The sequence below is a fragment of the Tachysurus fulvidraco genome, chromosome 2 (genome assembly GCF_022655615.1).
Source record: "Tachysurus fulvidraco isolate hzauxx_2018 chromosome 2, HZAU_PFXX_2.0, whole genome shotgun sequence".
NCBI classification, from domain to species: Eukaryota; Metazoa; Chordata; class Actinopteri; order Siluriformes; family Bagridae; genus Tachysurus; species Tachysurus fulvidraco.
In genome coordinates, this window is record NC_062519.1 from 19,739,608 (window position 1) to 19,757,692 (window position 18,085).

General features: G+C 42.8%; 1 protein-coding gene across 2 annotated transcripts in view; it reads left to right on the plus strand.

Annotated features, from left to right (window-relative positions):
• The window catches only part of diaph3 (diaphanous-related formin 3), a 287,316-nt gene that overhangs the window by 198,451 nt on the left and 70,780 nt on the right, over positions 1-18,085 (plus strand). For both annotated transcript variants that reach the window (XM_047808135.1, XM_047808138.1), the window contains exons 27-28: positions 1,242-1,406; positions 13,085-13,220. In XM_047808135.1, the coding sequence (XP_047664091.1) occupies positions 1,242-1,406; positions 13,085-13,220 (301 nt within the window). The remainder of the gene's footprint in view (positions 1-1,241; positions 1,407-13,084; positions 13,221-18,085) is intronic.

Genomic DNA, 18,085 nt, shown 5'->3' on the forward strand with positions numbered 1-18,085 from the left:
GTGTGCGTGCATGTGTTTGTGTGCTTGTTTGTGTGTGTGCATGCATGTGTGTGTGTGTGCGTGTGTTTGTGTGTGTGTGTACGTGTGTGTATGCGTGTGTATGTGTGCGTGTGTGTGCACATGCGTGTGTGGGTACACAAATGCGTTTGTGCGTGTGTGTGCACGTGCGTGTGTGTGCACACATGCGTGTGTGTACACAAATGCGTTTGTGTGTGTGTGCGCACATGCGCGTGTGTGCACGTGGGTGTGGGTGCGCGTGTGTGCACGTGGGTGTGGGTGCATGTGTGTGCACGTGGGTGTGGGTGCATGTGTGTGCACGTGGGTGTGGGTGCATGTGTGTGCACGTGGGTGTGGGTGCATGTGTGTGCACGTGGGTGTGGGTGCATGTGTGTGCACGTGGGTGTGGGTGCATGTGTGTGCACAAGGTCATTTGTCTTTCAAACGTGTGTAATAGCATTTACTAACCACTGTAAGTGAATACAGAGCTGAGCTAAAACGAACATCATCATAAACGAGTCCACGCTGCTAGTAACAGGCCAAGTAAATCTTTATAGGGTGTAATTTACGTTCCCTGAGATGTTGTTCTAAATGTTCATGATATCTCCACTGTAACCCGATACACGTCAGCATGCGGATCCATTAGAGCAGAGTTTGGTTTAAATCAGCTGCAAGAAGGTGTAACGTGAATACTTACACGTGCATATCTTAATGTGGCTCCGGTTACTTCATGCCAGAGCTAATAGTAGTGATTGTAGAGCGTCTAGTACACGACATTCCAAAGATGAATTACTAAGATCTCTCAAATAAGTACAAGCTGAAAGAATCGGAGAACAAGCGTGCAGCTGGAGGAAACTCGTCCACCGTGCGGTCATGTGAGACCTACCTGAAGTGGGTTATTTATCTACAACTACAACAATATCAATAATTTTATAGATTTATTTATTCATATATCTATTTTCTATTTATAATAATGACTCGTACTTTTACATTTACACCTTGACATCAATTTGACATCAATAAACCGCCACCAGCTCTCCTTATTCTGTAAACAATAAAATACAGAAGAGGATGTTAAGTTTCTTTTAAAACCAGAGCTGCTAGTTTTAGTAAATGACTCAAACACTGATCTGAATTCGTTCGGCTGCACTGTGGTGTAAATGTATCTGTATTCATATTCTTAGCAACCCACACACACACACACACACACACTTTGTGAATACTCCTTAACTACAGAGCCTCACAGCTTCTTCACTCAGGCGAAGGAACAGTACCATAAACTGGACATCATGCACAGCAACATGAACACGCTGTTCCACAACATGTTGGAGTATTTCGCCATCGACCCCAAGAAGACGTCTGTGGATGAGCTCTTCACAGACATTAGCAACTTCAGAGCCATGTTTGTGGTAAGCATCATGTTCGTCTTTATATCTGTACATTTTAGGGTCTCCAAAAGCTGGAACCCAATTCCTTTTGTGTGCCAAACATACTCAATAAACCTGATGATGATGATGATGATGATGGATGATAATCTTTCTATTCCTATTTCCAGGGTTTTTGCTTTGCTTAGTGTGCAAGGTTTAATGCACATAGCTAACTTCAGTCCACCCAGTTGAGCTGCAACTCAATTGGAACACACCTAAAATGGATCAGCAGTTAATTAAGTGGATTAGGCCAAGTTTGATCACTGGCTCACAGTGTCTGCTTTATATGCAGCCTCATGATGAATTCATAATCATAAAACAACCCAAATTGCACTAGCGTAAAATGATTAAAAGCAATCTGGATGAAATCTCATGATGATCGAGCACTACGAGGCGCCCGGTTCCAGATCCCTGGGCGTTAATACGGACTTGTTTTCTCCACGTCGTTATACTAGGTTTATTCTTCTCCCACTCACTATAGCTTAGCTGTGGAGATTTATACTACCCTGGTGTTTATTCTAGAGAAAGGATGGGAGAAGTCCTACAAGTCTCTCGAAGCTCGACCGTGTATGTGGGGACGTTCAAGACGTAACGTTTTATGTTTTTGTGGTATCATGACACTGAAAACCAAAGTGCTGTCCAAGCAGACACCACAAACTGGTTAGCTAAGAATGGGACCTATCTGTGTAACATCAGCTTAATGCTATAGGATTGTGGCAAACGACATAGTTTTGTTAAAGCAATATAAATGAGTCATATCACCATCATACTGAACCGAGTCAGAAACGAATTTAAAAGTAAAATAAATAGACAAAATGCAGAATATGAATACAATGCAGTGACTGATGATACGAACGCATTATGACACAGTGTGCCGGGTAAAAAGCCCAACTGATGTAGTCGGGGTCTCTCAGACAAGCCCTGAAAAGTCCAAGCTCCAGGTATCATCCTGGTCCGATGGCCAAATGGCCCGAAGGAAGTAGCTCCACCTCAGGCTTTCTGAAATACTTGTTAGCTAACTAGGACCTTAACACGTTTAATTCCTGGTGAACACATTAACTTCACTGCTTGTTGCCTGGATGTATGAGTGTGTCTAGCAGTTCAGAGCAGTGGAGACTTTTAGGGCCTTTTTACACTGTCTTGTCTCTGATCCGATAGCCATCTGATTTGTTAAAACTGTTCCATTTACATTAGGCGTCTCGGCGAATAGGATATCGATCCGATCTTTCTACTCCCGCCCAAAATGCTAATATATTTGACCTCATTTCCGGGGTAACTGAAACAGAACACACTTTGGTGTATGTGGTTTTCAGAACGCGATCAAAAAGAAGACGTAAAAACTCATTACGACGTTTATGCTACAAAAAATATCGTTTACTGTTTGCTGCGTTTTCGCTGGCGGCAGCAGTGCGTTTTAAGCCCCGAAGAGACGTCTGGGTGAAAGATCACCTGCGAGTGACGTACTTCCGTTTGGGAGGAGTATAGCGCTGACGTATGTGGCTTGAACAACCACATTACCATCGGGTAGATATCGGATCACAGAAAACGCAGGAAGTGACCAGGTGTAAAAAGCCCCTAAGTCGATATTCGATGTGGGTTTGGGTAGGAAACAGATTCTAAATAGCTTGATTAATAACTTGAACATTTTTTTTATCTGTATATGTTATTTATATCTCTGTCATTTAAAAGTCATAGTTGTTTAATGTTCTTTTATATTCTTTAGTAAAAAAAAACAAAACGTCACTAGAACTTTGTCTCGGCTTGGTCTTAACGATGCTGTTTGTTTAGGTGTGATCTCAGGAGCAGGTGTGTTCATAGTGAGGCGAGATGTCCAGGTATCTTAAAGTGGCCAAAGTTTTACTTCTTACTACATCACATTTTATTATTTTAACCAAGTGGAAAACGAGTCCCTCTTTTCTGTCCATAATAGCAAATCTCCAAAACTGACCTAAAGCCAAGCCATCAGCCTGTGTGTGTGTGTGTGTGTGTGTTGTGGTTTAAACTTGGTGTGTACTCCTCAGCGCAGGCCTGGGGGGCAGAGATAAAGCTAGATAATTAGCAGCCCGACAGCGCTCTTCAGCGCCAAGCTAACGGCTCAGCACATGACCCGCCAAAATGGATTTCATGCTCCTGTGCCTTTTGTCTTCCTCGTGCTACAAATGAGACGGAGCGAGCGTGCGCGTACGGCCGCTCGGGTTCGCGCACGCTCTTGCGTTTTGTCTCTGACTGTTACAGCGCAGTAATCTGACGAAAGAAGCAGGCAGGCTGTCTGCTTTATGAAATGCCATTTGGAATGCAAAGTCATTTTCCACTTGGCTGCGGAGATGATGAGAAGAATCTCATCGCTTTTATTATTTTAAATGATTTCATGACAGAAACTCTGGGATTCGGTGAACAGACCCTCGACGGGTCTTCCATCAAGCGCACGACAACACGTTCCCACACCGCATCTCTTATAGCGCTCTTTGTGAAAGGGTCTTCTGCCGTTCTGTCATGACATCCGTGTCGTGCCGATGACGAGTTTGTCACACCGGGCTCGAGAGTCTTCACACACCAACTTTACACTCTGCCGTTTCAGCAGTCTTTAAGATCTTTCCTTGTGTCAGGGCATGATGTGATATCCAGATGAATGATTAACACCATGTGCTAGAACACATGCTCCCCCTGTCAGGTTATATTAGATAGGCGGAGATTAAAGAGATGGCATTCAAGGTCATGTATGTGTCTTTTTTCCTGCCATCGTGTTTCTGCTACGTTTCAGTAGTGCTGCTCCTTTGTGTAGAGAATGTCATGTGATCCAGCCTCGTCCTGTTAGTGGTCACGATCCTTCACGCTGACAGAACCTCGGCTGCCGTCGGGCTCAGTGACGCCGAGTCGGCTGCCGTTCACCGGCTACTTTAGGTAATGAGACTCATTTCTGGTGGGATGGTGTCCTGTGAAGGGGAGGTGAAATGTTCTCTCTGAGTCTCTCATACTCAAGATCATGAAGCTGTTGCTGCTTTCTTATGGATTACAGCCTCTGAGTGCAGCTTGTCTCTTTGGCTTAGCTTCAGCAGTCTGTCTTTTGGGAGGAGGCTGTATAGAAGGTCATCACACTGGGTTAACACACACACCACACACACACACGCAACCCCTACACACACACCTCACACTCACACACACACACACACACCACACACACACACACACCCCTCACACTCACACACACACACACACACCTCACACTCACACACACACCACACACACTCACACACACATACACACACACACCACACACACACACACACACACACACTCTCACACACACACAACCCCTACACACATACACACACCACACACACACCACACACACACCACACACACACACGCACAACCCCTACACACACACACACACACACACACACAACCCCTACATGCACATACATACATACACACACAACCCCTACACGCACATAAACACACACACACACACACACCACACAGTCCTTTTTCAGGCCAGTGATCATCTAACTCTCAATAGCTGCTTGTTTAAATCAATGCTGAAGGAGAGACAGGGGACCAACAGCCAGGCGAACACTACAGTTACTCTCTCTCTCACTCACTCACACACACACACACACACACACACACACACACACACACACACACACACACACACACACACACACACACATTGTCATTCTTTCAGTGGCACATACACTCCATTTATTTTATTCCCCTACAGTCCCTTGGCCTCTTACTCCTGGTTGACCATCACTGCTCTCCTTCTTTCACTCTCCTTCCCCCTGTGTTTCTGCTCTGCATTTAAAGAAACAGACTAAAAGAACACGACTATCTTTATTTGTGCCTTACATACAGAATCTTACAGGGAAATTATTTTCAATTTGTAGGGGTTTCACACTGTACTTTATGGTCCTTGTAAACCAAACTCTTAATCCCGGGTAGACGAAGGTTTCACACTTGGAATTTAGAAGTGGGATTAGTACATTTTTCCCAGGGTTATGAAATGCCAATTGAGCAGTAAAGCGTGAAAACCAGAACGTAGCAACATCTCAGTATGTAGAGTCAGGCAGTGGACGTGGTCAACATGGACGTGGTCAACCTTTCAAGATGAAATACTCAACACTGAAAAATTAGTCCGAAGTTTAATATCAACAAACGGTCAATTAAATAACAAGCGTAAAAAAAAAAGTCCAAAAAAAGGTAAGTAAGCTCTAAAAGATAACGATACCTGCTCAAGCACAGAACAACAGACCTGAACTGTTTCCTCACTGATAAGAAAGCGCCAGACAAGTCGTTATTTAAAGTCATCACACGCTGTATTTATCCTATCATGGTTGTTCACACCAAACATGGCTATCAATAAAATGTACTCCCAGTCCCAATAAAATGTACTCCCAGTCCACGCCCCTACAGCGGGGTTTTTTTTTTTGTTTGTTTGTTTTTTATTTTTTTTTTTTTTCAGTTTAGTCATTCATATATTTCCTATTTTCCTCATGCAACATTTCCTAATCTCAGGGGGTTCAGCTCTGACACTAAATCTGACTGAAGCCTGGAACGATTGAACGTCCATTACGTAACACTAACAATTAAAAACGACCCACCGTACTCTGTGAGTGAAGACAACACTGTTTCAGAAATGTCTTCAAACAGATTCAGACAGTGTGGTTCATGGTTTTCTACCAATACATTTAAACTGATTCATTTTGTGATTCTTTCCAGCTTGTTTGAGCAGGTGGCTTTTTTCTTTTTTTGCCTCCTGAGTGTAATAAATAGTGATTAGTATAGCCAGTTCTGCCCGGGTGTCAGTGAGGAGATTAATAAATGTGCTGGAGTGAAATAAATGATAAAATGTGCTGGAATGTGAGATGTTTAAAAAAAAAAGTCTCAAATAACGTACGAGGGAGTATTCATTTCGTTTGTTTCATTAAAGGTGGGGTCTCCGATGTTTGAAAGCCAATGTCGACATATAAAATCACCAAAACAAACACGCCCCTAACCCAAATGGGTCCCACCCCTGTATCGATAGCTCCGCCCACACATAAATACGTAACCCAGGTGACTAACAGAATGAAACGTGTCTATCATAGCTGAAGGGAAGAACAATACGATTGTAGATAAACAAACAAGCAAAAATGACACACAAGAATAATCATGTAAAGGACAAAGGCATATATTAGTTCTGTGTAACAAAGCAAAACCAACGTTACTCACCTATCGAGAAGGAAAAAAGTGCCTCGCCGTCTTAAGTAAAGTCGGCCACATATTCACAGGTCGGAGTTTCCCGAGTCAATAACTCCTGAGCTAAACGCTATTACTACACAAAACGCGGTTGTAGCTGCCTCTCTACATTACTACGATAGAAAAGAGGTGTTATTTGTGTAGTAACAGCGTTTAGCTCAGGAGTTATTGACTCGGGAAACTCCAACCTGTGAATATGTGGCCAACTTCCTGCTCCTTCAGTTCTCTCCAGCGCTGGAAAGCTGATCCTATATTAACACGTCCTTCTTGCCTTATCGTAAGCCTTTCTTCTCTTTCTTTCTTTGTTTTTATCCTCCATGTCAATGTTAAAACCGCTTTCTGCTAATGACACACATGCGCACCAATCACACTCTCCGCCCATATCGACAAGACACACCCCTTTCTGCTCATTGGCTACACGTTAGTTTTGATTTTTGTTTAGTTTGTCGTCCCGGCTCATTTTCTGAAGCGTTTCTCAAACATCGGAGACCCCACCTTTAATTTTATTGACCAGTTTGGACACCAGAGATGAATAAACAGTTTATTATCAGATTTAAGTTGAAGTACTTTGTAATCCACCAGCTTTTTACAGTAACACTGTTAATGACTTTAGATTGTGGAGTCCATAAGTCAGTGTATCCTCAGCTAAGTCTTTAGGCCAGCTGAACTTTAGTTCCTCTAAGGATAGATGGAGAGGAGAGGAGTTAAACTTAAGGTACAGTCCCGACCCATTTCATTTAGCTTTCTTAAAATTAGCCTGGAACTGGGGGAGAAGCGAGAGAGCTCCATAAATAGAGCGATGAAATGAACCACAATGTGAAGGTGCTCCTGTTTTCTGCTCTAGGCCATGTTACACCTCAAGCTCTGATTATTCTCATTACCTGGTCAGAGAAGAGTAGCTCTGGACATACTTATGTGCGTACACACACACACACACATAAATGGATAACTCGATCCTATTCTTGTTTTATGATTTATTCTCATTATATCACATTGTCCACGGCATTAGAGAGAATAAAAAAAAATAGCGTTTTTTGTATTAATTAGGAAACCGTGAAGAGCTGCATTACCCGTAGAATGGATCTCACTTTTTAAATTGGATCAAAGCGTGTGAATGAAATGGGGCTTTCAAGGGACATAATAATAGCTGTTTGATTTCACACCTCCCCAGAAGCTCCAGGAAGTGCCGCGAATTCATTACTGCATGTACATCAGTGTCACCTACGCGGCGGATCGTAGAGCCGAACTGACCAGAAAATTACTAGGCCAAAGATCTAACTCTCCTCCCAAAGCTTCATCAGTAGACCACCATGTGCTGAGCCGCCCTTTCCACAGCTTCCTCTCAGAGCCGATGATCACCACAAGAGAGAGAAGTCTTTGTACAGCATCGAAGAGTCATCGACTAAAAACAATGTTCCATGTTACACAAACATGTGGACTGTAAACATGACTCCAGGCATTTCTGAACGGTGCAGACTCGGTCGAGTTCAGACTCGCCTAACCTCATTAATGACTTCTACCATTTGCATGTTGTTTAATCAGCTGCAAGTCTGCACTGGCTTTAGCGTTTGCAGCTGGAGACATGCTAATTTCTGATATGCTCTTGCTTTAGCTTTGTGTGGGTGTGTGTTTGCATGTCTCCTTAAGCCATGCGAGTACAATAGCATGTCCTCTCTGTACACGTGTCCCTCATGTGTCCTCTGTAGCAGGACTGCAGAGACGTGAATCCAAAAGATGCCGGCTAAATAACAAATACGAATCAGGAAGTGGATCAACAGAAGCTCAAATCGTGACACTTAATTTGTTTGTAAAGGGATTATTTACTCGCCACAACCAAGATGGCATCTATAATTTCACACCCCGTCTCGCCGTAGCCATCCGTCGTTAACGTTCCCTTTTCTTCACGCGGCTGTTGACGACAGAATAATGCTTTCGGTTCAAACACTTTTGCTCCCTCTGTGCTCACTAATAGCTATTAGCTCATGTTAAAGAGCACTTTTTTGGACCTCTCACCCTCAGACTAACGGAATTGACTGAGCGTATTGAGTGGGTATTGTCTTTAAATGGCTGTTTGGATAATGTGAATGGAGACCTGCTGAGCTGCAGTTGACCACCTGCTATCGAGTCTCTCTCTCTCTCTTGGCCCGCACCGTTGCACAGATTTTTATCTACTTCACATCGACAACATTTGTGTAGCACCCATGCACAAAGTTCTGTGGCATCAAAAAATCGGATTTGTCCTTTTTGTCTCGCTTTGTTTGAAATTGACAAAATTCGTTTAAATTTCCGACAGCCAGTGTTAAGATTATCTGTTAAGGGATTCTGGTCTATTGGGTGTTAATATGCTGCGTTTTGAGCAAATCTTTACAGTAGTGGATGTACTGTACTGTATATTGATGGTTCCGGTATTGAATTTGAAAGTAGGAGAACATCGTTTGACATTGGTGGTGTTCTTTAATGTAAACAAAAGAAGTGCTCTTGTGCCTGAAGCAAAGCAATTACAGTTTGTGAAATTAGTTTCACTCAGTCAGTGTGCAGCGTTTCATACCGCAGCTCATCCTGTCAGACCGCATTTGACTCGAGCGGTGGGAGAAACCACGTGGCCTTCGGTGCCGGCACACTCGCCATAATTAAGTTCAAGCGGCGGCTGGAAGAAAGGAAGATGCTGTTTTTAATGAGGAAGGAACGACGTGAGGAGAGCAAAACCACAGTGTTTTGTCCTAATTCAATATCCCGCATTGCCTCTTTTTCCCCGGACTCTCCCTTAACATGTTTACTGCTTGGTTAGGTAGATAAGAAGCCATGAATTTTATCTGCACTACCGGGGCTAATAGGGTCGGGCCACGTCGAACACGTAGCACTGTTTGCAGCTTGTGGTGGTTAGAAACAAAGTGCAGCTATAATATCCATATTAAGGAAAGTCTTACGAAATACCCCATTCCCAGATGGCGGTGTGTTAGAATCAGAGCCGTGTGCACCGAACCAGTGTGGTTTCCATTAAACAGACTTATAGACCGAGTTGGAAATCGACAAAGTTTCCAAATTAAATAAGACTCTTATCAAATTAATAGAACTGCTTAAAACACATTCTAATGCCAAACGTCCTTTAACATGAAGGTGTATACGAACACAATACCCCGAGTCTCACCGGTCAGCGAATTAATAGCAGTTTGAACTCATTAAGTGATATTAAACATCCTAAAAGCAGTGTTAGCTTTTTATCTGTGAAGAGCTCTTGTGCATTTTTATTTCAGACTTCCTCTAAAAACATAGAGAAGCAAAATAGCCCACAGGCAAGCATCGTCCCTGTGTCACTGCCAGTAGCTGCTGGGCTCGGCGCTGCAGAGGCTCGAGTGAACATGGAATAGAGTGGGATTGTATGTGCACTTCAGAGCTGCACTCCGTCAACCATGAAGGATCTTCTGTGGGAGGAGAGGCAGAAGGTGGATGGTCCTGCTCGTCACATTATTATATCTAAAACACACCAAGCACTGATCCTGTCACATCTCATTAATGTGTGAGGGAAATGTCTATATATTCTGTCAAACGTTTGGGTAACTTAACACACAGAATGATTATACCTGTGGACCAGGGACAGTATCGTGGACATCCAAGGCTTGCTGACGTGGCAGTAATTGCTGTAAAGGTTTTGCTGATGTATCACAGCTTAATGCATACGGGGCTGCATAAGCTGACACCTTTTAATACAAAACACCACCTACAATTGACACTTGAGCATCAGAACTGGACAACTTTAGTAGGTGGGCTGGTCTGATGAATCACTTTTTATTTTGTGTGTGTGTGTGTGTGTCCCTTACCTGGGGAAGAGATGGCACCCAGATGCTCTATGGGAATGACGTATCGTGATGCTCTGTGCAGTATCAGGTTCTGGCATTCATGTGGTTGTTACTTTGGCATCTCTTCATTTGTAAACAGGGTTTAAGCTAAAAGCTGTACTCCTCGGGACTCTCGGCTGATATTACTGATTACTACAGATGGTCAATGTCCCATGTTCACCATCAGTAAATTTATATGTAGCTATTCTCTGACGTGATCATCATCACCAGCTCCAACCATATGTTTCAGGTTGGGCAAAAAAATGTCAGCATGTTGAGATACGATTCCCTTCCCTACATATTCACCATGTAATCATTAGAATCTGGTGCATAGAGTAGTTAGTATTGTTATTAACTGCCTGGAAAAATATTGGCTGAAATTGCACGGCTCTCATCACTTCGGTAAGGTTTCCAGAAGCCTCTTGACCGCTGCAGTGTAATGGACTCTAGCCATTCCACTTTAGTGATGCTTGAAGCGAGTGTGGCTATCACTGTGAGCACCACGCCACTGACCGTGTCGGCCAGATCAGACCACGACTCCTCTCTGTCTGACTGCTGGACAAGAGCCACTCTGTCAAGTGTGTAGGGATTGATGGCAAACACGTTACTACCATCTCCGTTCCACCAGCTTACAAGAGCCCTGGAACTGACCTGAAAATGTGTTTATAAATGTCTGAGAATCTCGATTTTGTGAAAATGAAAACGGAAAAAAAAAACAGCAATTTAGTTGATATAAAAAGAGTAGTACATGTCTCAGGTCAGCATGCAGCTGTGTTAGAGTTCTTGATGGATTTATGAAGGTGTTATAAATACTGAATGCCTTTTTAAATGGATTTATAAAGACCTCATAAATACTGAATGCTAACTTGTAAGTTTGCAGCTGTCTAGAGATAAACACCTTGGCATCTTTTTGTCCTTAAGCCCTGACCCCCTTGAACAGTGTGTTTCAGGAGTGTTCATTTCTCTTCCCCCTTATATTAATATTGATGTTGTCTGTGCTTTCACACTTCAGTGCTCCCCTTTCTCTCTCTCTCTCTCTCTCTCTCTCTCTCTCTCTCTCTCTCTCTCTCTCTCTCTCTCTCTGTCTCTCTCTTGCTCGGTCTCTCTCTCTCTCTCTGTCTCTGCCTCTCTCTGTCTCTCTTTCGCTCTGTCTTGCTCTGTCTTTCTCTGTGTCTCTCTCTTTCGCTCTGTCTATCTCTCACTTGCTCTTTCTCTCTCTCTGCCTCTCTCGCTCTCTCTCTCTCTCTCTCTCTTTCTGCCTCTCTCTCTCTCTCTCTCTCTGCCTCTCTCGCCCCCCTTCTCTCTCTCTCTGCCTCTCCTCTCTCTCTCTCTGCCTCTCTCTCTCTGCTCTCTCTGTCTCATTTGAAGGAAAATGCACAAACGGTTAGGTGAGTGCTAAGGCACAGCCACAGAGCTGGAGACAGGAAAGCTGCTATAAAGTGATTTGCAGGCATCTTTCCCAGCATCCTCTAGCTGCCTATGGATTTACTGCGATAGTGGGAGACTGTGGTCATAACCGAGCTGCAGGGAATAAGCGCCGTTAACGTTCTTCAAATAGGTTATATTACGTCCATACACAATGTCGATACACATATATCCTGCTTACTAAATAATAAAAAAAAACCTATAAGTCTGGAAGTCTGCATTTCTTTAAGCCTTGTAGTAAATCTGCAGCTAAGAGGAGTGCACTAGAGCCCTTCAGTCATCAGCTATTAGAGAAGGATGAGCAGATGATATTGAAGTGCATTACAGGAACAGGAGGCCTTGATAAGATGTACATTTTAAAGAGCAAGGAAAAGCTCTACATGCTCTCACGAAAGCAGAACACGCATCCGAAATCTTGGCATCAGTTCTTGTGCAAATGCAAAAATATAGTAATTACGTCCCTTATTGCCCTTATAGCAAGATGACGGTGTAATTTTATGCTTTCTCTATCTTTGCTGTAGATTTGCCTAATGACACACATTATGTGCATGAAAAGGGCTTTTATGAAGCCTGCATGTGTGAAGATGCTCAGCGTGGGGCATCTCTTAGACATTTGCAGGTCTGTTCCTAGCTCCCTTTTATGTTTTTCTGCCATTTTTGCTTACTTAAGAATGGACCCATGATGGCTTCGAGAGTGGTTTAAAAGTGTGGAGAAGAGAACACATGGAAGGCTGGGTCACTCTGACTGGCCTGTTGATGTTTCTCTCTTTTTCTTCCCATTCTTCCCCTCTTGTGTTCTCAAACCTATAAAACTAGGCCTTCGGGAAGAAAAGATGCTTTCTACAAAAAAAAAAATTCTTCCAATTAATAACAGGAGAAAGAAAGAAGAAAGGTGTATGTTTTTACGTTTATTAGTCACGTTCTGACAAAGTATGAACAATCTCAACAGTCCCTTCAGTGTTTTTCTCCACTTTCATTTGTTTTCTTCCTTTATCTGATGTTCTATATATCTTTTCCTTTCCCTTTGCCATTGCCCATGATTGTGTGCTCCCTGGTGAACAAATGTTCTTTTGCTATGTGGGTTAGATTCAAGTGAGGTTGTCTATTCATCTGTCTGATTTTCAGTATCTCAATGTCATCCCTCTTTACTTCCTCCAGCAAGCGGTGAAGGAGAACGGGAGGAGGCGGGAGGCAGAGGAGAAGCAGAGGAGGGCGAAGGCTGCGAAAGAGAAGGCCGAGCGCGAGAAGCAGGAACGACAGCAGAGGAAGAAGAGGTTACTGGATGTCAACGCAGGTAAGACGTTAAAGGTTTACAGGAGAAGCCTTCAGAGCTGATCAAAAAATAACATCATTGCTTTTAATGAAATAATGCAAAGGAAGAGAACCAGAATCAGACAAGCTGAATTCTTATACATTAAATATGTCTGACAAATGTAATAGAAACCTTTATAGACAGATGTGTCTATATGTGCCTGTATTCACAGGTTGGAGTTTCCAGAGTCAATAACTCCTGAGCTAAACGCTGTTACTACACAAATAACACCTCTTTTCTATCGTAGTAATGTAGAGAGGCAGCTACAACCGCGTTTTGTGTAGTAACAGCCTTTAGCTCAGGAGTTATTGACTCGGGAAACTCTGACCTGTGAATATGTGGCCGACTTTACTTAAGACGCCGAGGCGCTTTTTTCCTTCTCGATAGGTGAGTAACGTTGGTTTTGCTTTGTTACACAGAACTAATATATGCCTTTGTCCTTTACATGATTATGCTTGTGTGGCATTTTTGCTTGTTTGTTTATCTACAATCGTATTGTTCTTCCCTTCAGCTATGATAAAGACACGTTTCTTTCTGTTAGTCGCCTGGGTTACGTATTTATGTGTGGGTGGAGCTATCGATACAGGGGTGGGACCCATTTGGGTTAGGGGCGTGTTTGTTTTGGTGATTTTATATGTCAACATTGGCTTTCAAACATCGGAGACCCCACCTTTAATATGAATCTTTTGCGTCTGCAGCAGCGTCTTTTTTTTTTCTTTTCTGCTCTCTCTCTTTCTCGCTCTCTCTTTCTCGCTCTCGTTTCCTGTTCCTACGGCCAGTGCTGGTTTTCCTGGTTGTACCTGACTATAGTGACATAACCACCCAAACAAGATAACTAGCTAGAACTCAAGCTAGTTACTAAACTCTAAACTCCAGGGTGAAATGCTTATGTAAAGAAAGCACATCCATTTTGTGTTTTACTGTTTATTAATGTCAAAATGAGATGAAAAACACTTTCCTTTTTGTGAACACGCTGCTCTTATTAACACAGTAAAAGTACCGTAATAGAACAGATATGAAGCCGATCTAGGTTAAGACTATTAAATTAAAAGCCATGGCTGTGTTGAATTATTATTTTTATCATTTTTTTTTTCATTTTGTTTTCTCAAATCACCCTTAAATACAACAGGAGAAACACTTTTGCTCTATTGTTTAAGGACACGCAGTCAAGCATGCAGTACACAGTCTGGCTCAGGCGACGCAACTCGGACAGAGTTAAGGCATTGTTAATGTTATTTATTTATTAACTCTGTGTGTGTGCTGCTTGCTCTGCCCACCCTTAACACAGCTTTGTGTTGTGTTACATTGTGTGTCTGTCTGTATGTGTGTGTCTGCATGCGTGTTTGTGTCTCTGTGTGTGTGTGTCCTTGACTGTGTGTGTCTCCGTGTGTCTCCATGTTTGTGTGCGTGTCTGTCTGTGTGTCTGTGACTCTGTGTGTCTGTCTGTCTGTCTGACTGTGTGTCTGTGTGTGTGTTTGTTTGTGTTTGTCTTTTTCTCTGTCAGTGTCTCTGTGTGTGACTGTGTCTGTCTGTGTGTGTCTCCATGTGTGTGTTTGAGTGTGTGTGTCTGTCTCTCTGTCTGTGAGTGTGTGTGTATCTGTGTCTATGAGTGTGTGTGTATCTGTGTGTGTGTGTCCATCTCTGTGTGTGTTGGAGAGAAACATCCTTTTATAGGGTGAACATCATTATAGGGTGAACGGGTAAATCTCTCTGTGTCTCACTGTGGAAGCACCACAGTTTTACTGAGGTTGATGTGCATAGCTACAGGAAGCTAACGGAAGTACGACTTTTCATTTGGAGCTGCTAATATTTCCTAATCATGGAGATCTTTCCAGAAGATCAGCAAACATTTCTTATCCATTAAGGCCCCAGCCCATAACTTACAGGACTTCAAAGCTGCTGCTAATGTCATGGGGCCAGTCACCACAGCACACCTTCAGAGGTCTTGTAGAATCCACATCTTAACAGTTTAGGACTGTTTTGGGGAACCTACACTATTTTAGGCAGGTGCTTCTGATCAGTGTAAATTGGAAAGGATGGAAACTTGATGAGCTGAGACTGAGCACATGACCTTGAAGAACTAGGAAGATGAGACAGCACTGTTCTTTAAAGACCTCAGTGCTTATCAGTGGTTTTAATGAAAATACTGAACAATACACACACACACACACACACTTCCTACAACATTCTGTAGGAATTGTCTTTTCTAGAAACAGCAAGATTATTGTGTCTTATTACTCACATTAATAGCAGCAGGGAGGAAGTTGATCGAGGATCCCTCGTGAGGTAGCTTTAAGAGAGCTGTCACAATGTTGAAATCCTGAACGATGGAAATCATTTCAGTTCCAGTATTGAGGAACGTTCCTCACACTGGGGATGTCGTGAAATTTGGTAAGAGCAAATAGCAGTCTGCTCTTGAGGAGTATTCACTCTTATTCCTACACTAGGATCACACTGCATAATGCAACACCGGGCGTTCCGTCGGTCCAAAAAGCTGACCTCACGCTTACAGCTCACCAGTTGCAGATATTAGTCCAGTGTGCAATGCGGGCTAAATTCCAGGGGTTTCGTTACCACGACGTAAAGTGGGCGTGTTTGCAGAGGTCTTGAAAAACCCCCTCTTTCAAAAAAAAAGTGTGTTCCTACGAAGGACAAACAGACATACAGGTAGATTTATTTTAGAAAACAAATAAACAACCAAAAACTACGGTTAAGGTTAGATTATCAAATCGGCCACGCCTACCTGATGACGCAATATCTGTCACGCTGTTCTGAGATCCCTGGAAATAAACGCATGCCGTGCAATGCGTGACCAGCTTTACCAAAGCAGCCATCTTTAACCACACGATACGATACTTTTACGATACTTTCATTTTCTTCAGGCTGCATGAAAAAGACTCTTCTAAATCAATTACACTAACGCAGTCGTCACGGTAGGAAGTTACTGACGTTTATTATGTACGTAACACCCAGTTCATCCAAAGCAAAACGTTCCCATGTCACCAATACCTTCAGTAACCTTATTCATATTACTGTAACTCTCTCTGTTCCTGAGAATGTCACTGACTGCATAAATGTAAATTTACTGATGTCTGTAATATTAGTTACACACACACACACACACACACACACACACACACGGTCCAAATGACAACTTCTTGTTCTTCCCCAGAAAGCACCTTCCTTTACTTATTACACTTCCAAGATATTACAGGCACACACACACACAATCCTTTATAAAATATAAAATCACTTAATCGTACTAGCCAGAAGCGAGAGAACGGTTTCATATCAGTTTCCCAACACTTGTAGTGTGAACGACGCATTCATCATTAGTGACAGAGACTGACTTGGTGGTGCGTGTGATCCTATACAAGTATTAAGCATTTGTAGACCGAACTATAATGAAAGAGGAAATCTATTCAGAATCTACACACACAGACGCCGACGTCCGCGAAAGGCAATAAGCAGCACTCTAAGTGACTGAGTGGAGGAGGTAATAGAATAAAAAGAGAAGGAAATGATATTTGTGCTGGGATTTGGTTAGAGAATCAGCCATGCACACTGTTAGTGAAAACAATTTCCCCCATTCTCTCTGCTGATCAGGTCTGTACACCAATAACACTACACACACACACACACACGTGCGCGCACGATCACTTTTTTCTACATTTATGTATTTTTCTTTATTTTCACATTCATTCACCTTCATTATTTTGTTTTGTCTGTTGCATGCGATTAGAGAGATAATTAGGGGATTGAGCACCAAAGGTGTGTAGACCTCCTGCTGGAATGAAATATTTCCATCATCATCATCATCTTCTTCATCACACGTTCACCTGGAAGCCCATAGAAATGCTTGAGCCTCATCTTTTACCGAAAACAGGAAACAAGCCGATATCTCACCTTGAGCACAAGTACTTATGACCTGATCATCAATGAGAAGGACAAATAAAGACTTATTTCATGTAAGATTTATTATATGTGAGAATATTTATGTATTTTTAATATAAAAGTGCTGTATATAGTTAAAGACTACAATATAGGATAAAAGGTCAGAAATCGCTGCTTCACATACATGGAAATGTATTTGTTTTATTTGGTGGATTATTTACGATCTCTCTCACACACACACACACACACATGCAGAGACACACAGACACACACATGCAGAGACACACACATGCAGAGACACACACATGCAGAGACACACACATGCAGAGACACACACATGCAGAGACACACACAAACACACACACACAAAAACACAGACATACACACACAGACAGACACACACACACAGACACACACACAGACAGACACACACACAGACAGACACACACACAGACACACAGACACACACACAGACACACACACACAGACAGACACACACAGACAGACACACACAGACAGACACACACAGACAGACACACACAGACAGACACACACAGACAGACACACACAGACAGACACACACACAGACAGACACACACACAGACAGACAGACACACAGACACACACACAGACAGACACACACAGACAGACACACACAGACAGACACATACAGACAGACACAGACAGACAGACACAGACAGATACACACACTCATATACACACACTCACATATACAGACAGACAGACACACACACACAGACAGAGAAACACACATACACACACAGACACACACATATAGGTAGGTATATGGGACATGTTTTTCCGCCCCTTCAATACAGAGCAATAGGCGTAATCATGCCTCATTAACAGTGATCATGTTTTATACGGACTGGTGAACTCAGGTTCGAGGTCTGAAAATTTATTCCAAACGAAAAGAATTGAGCAGGAGGAGA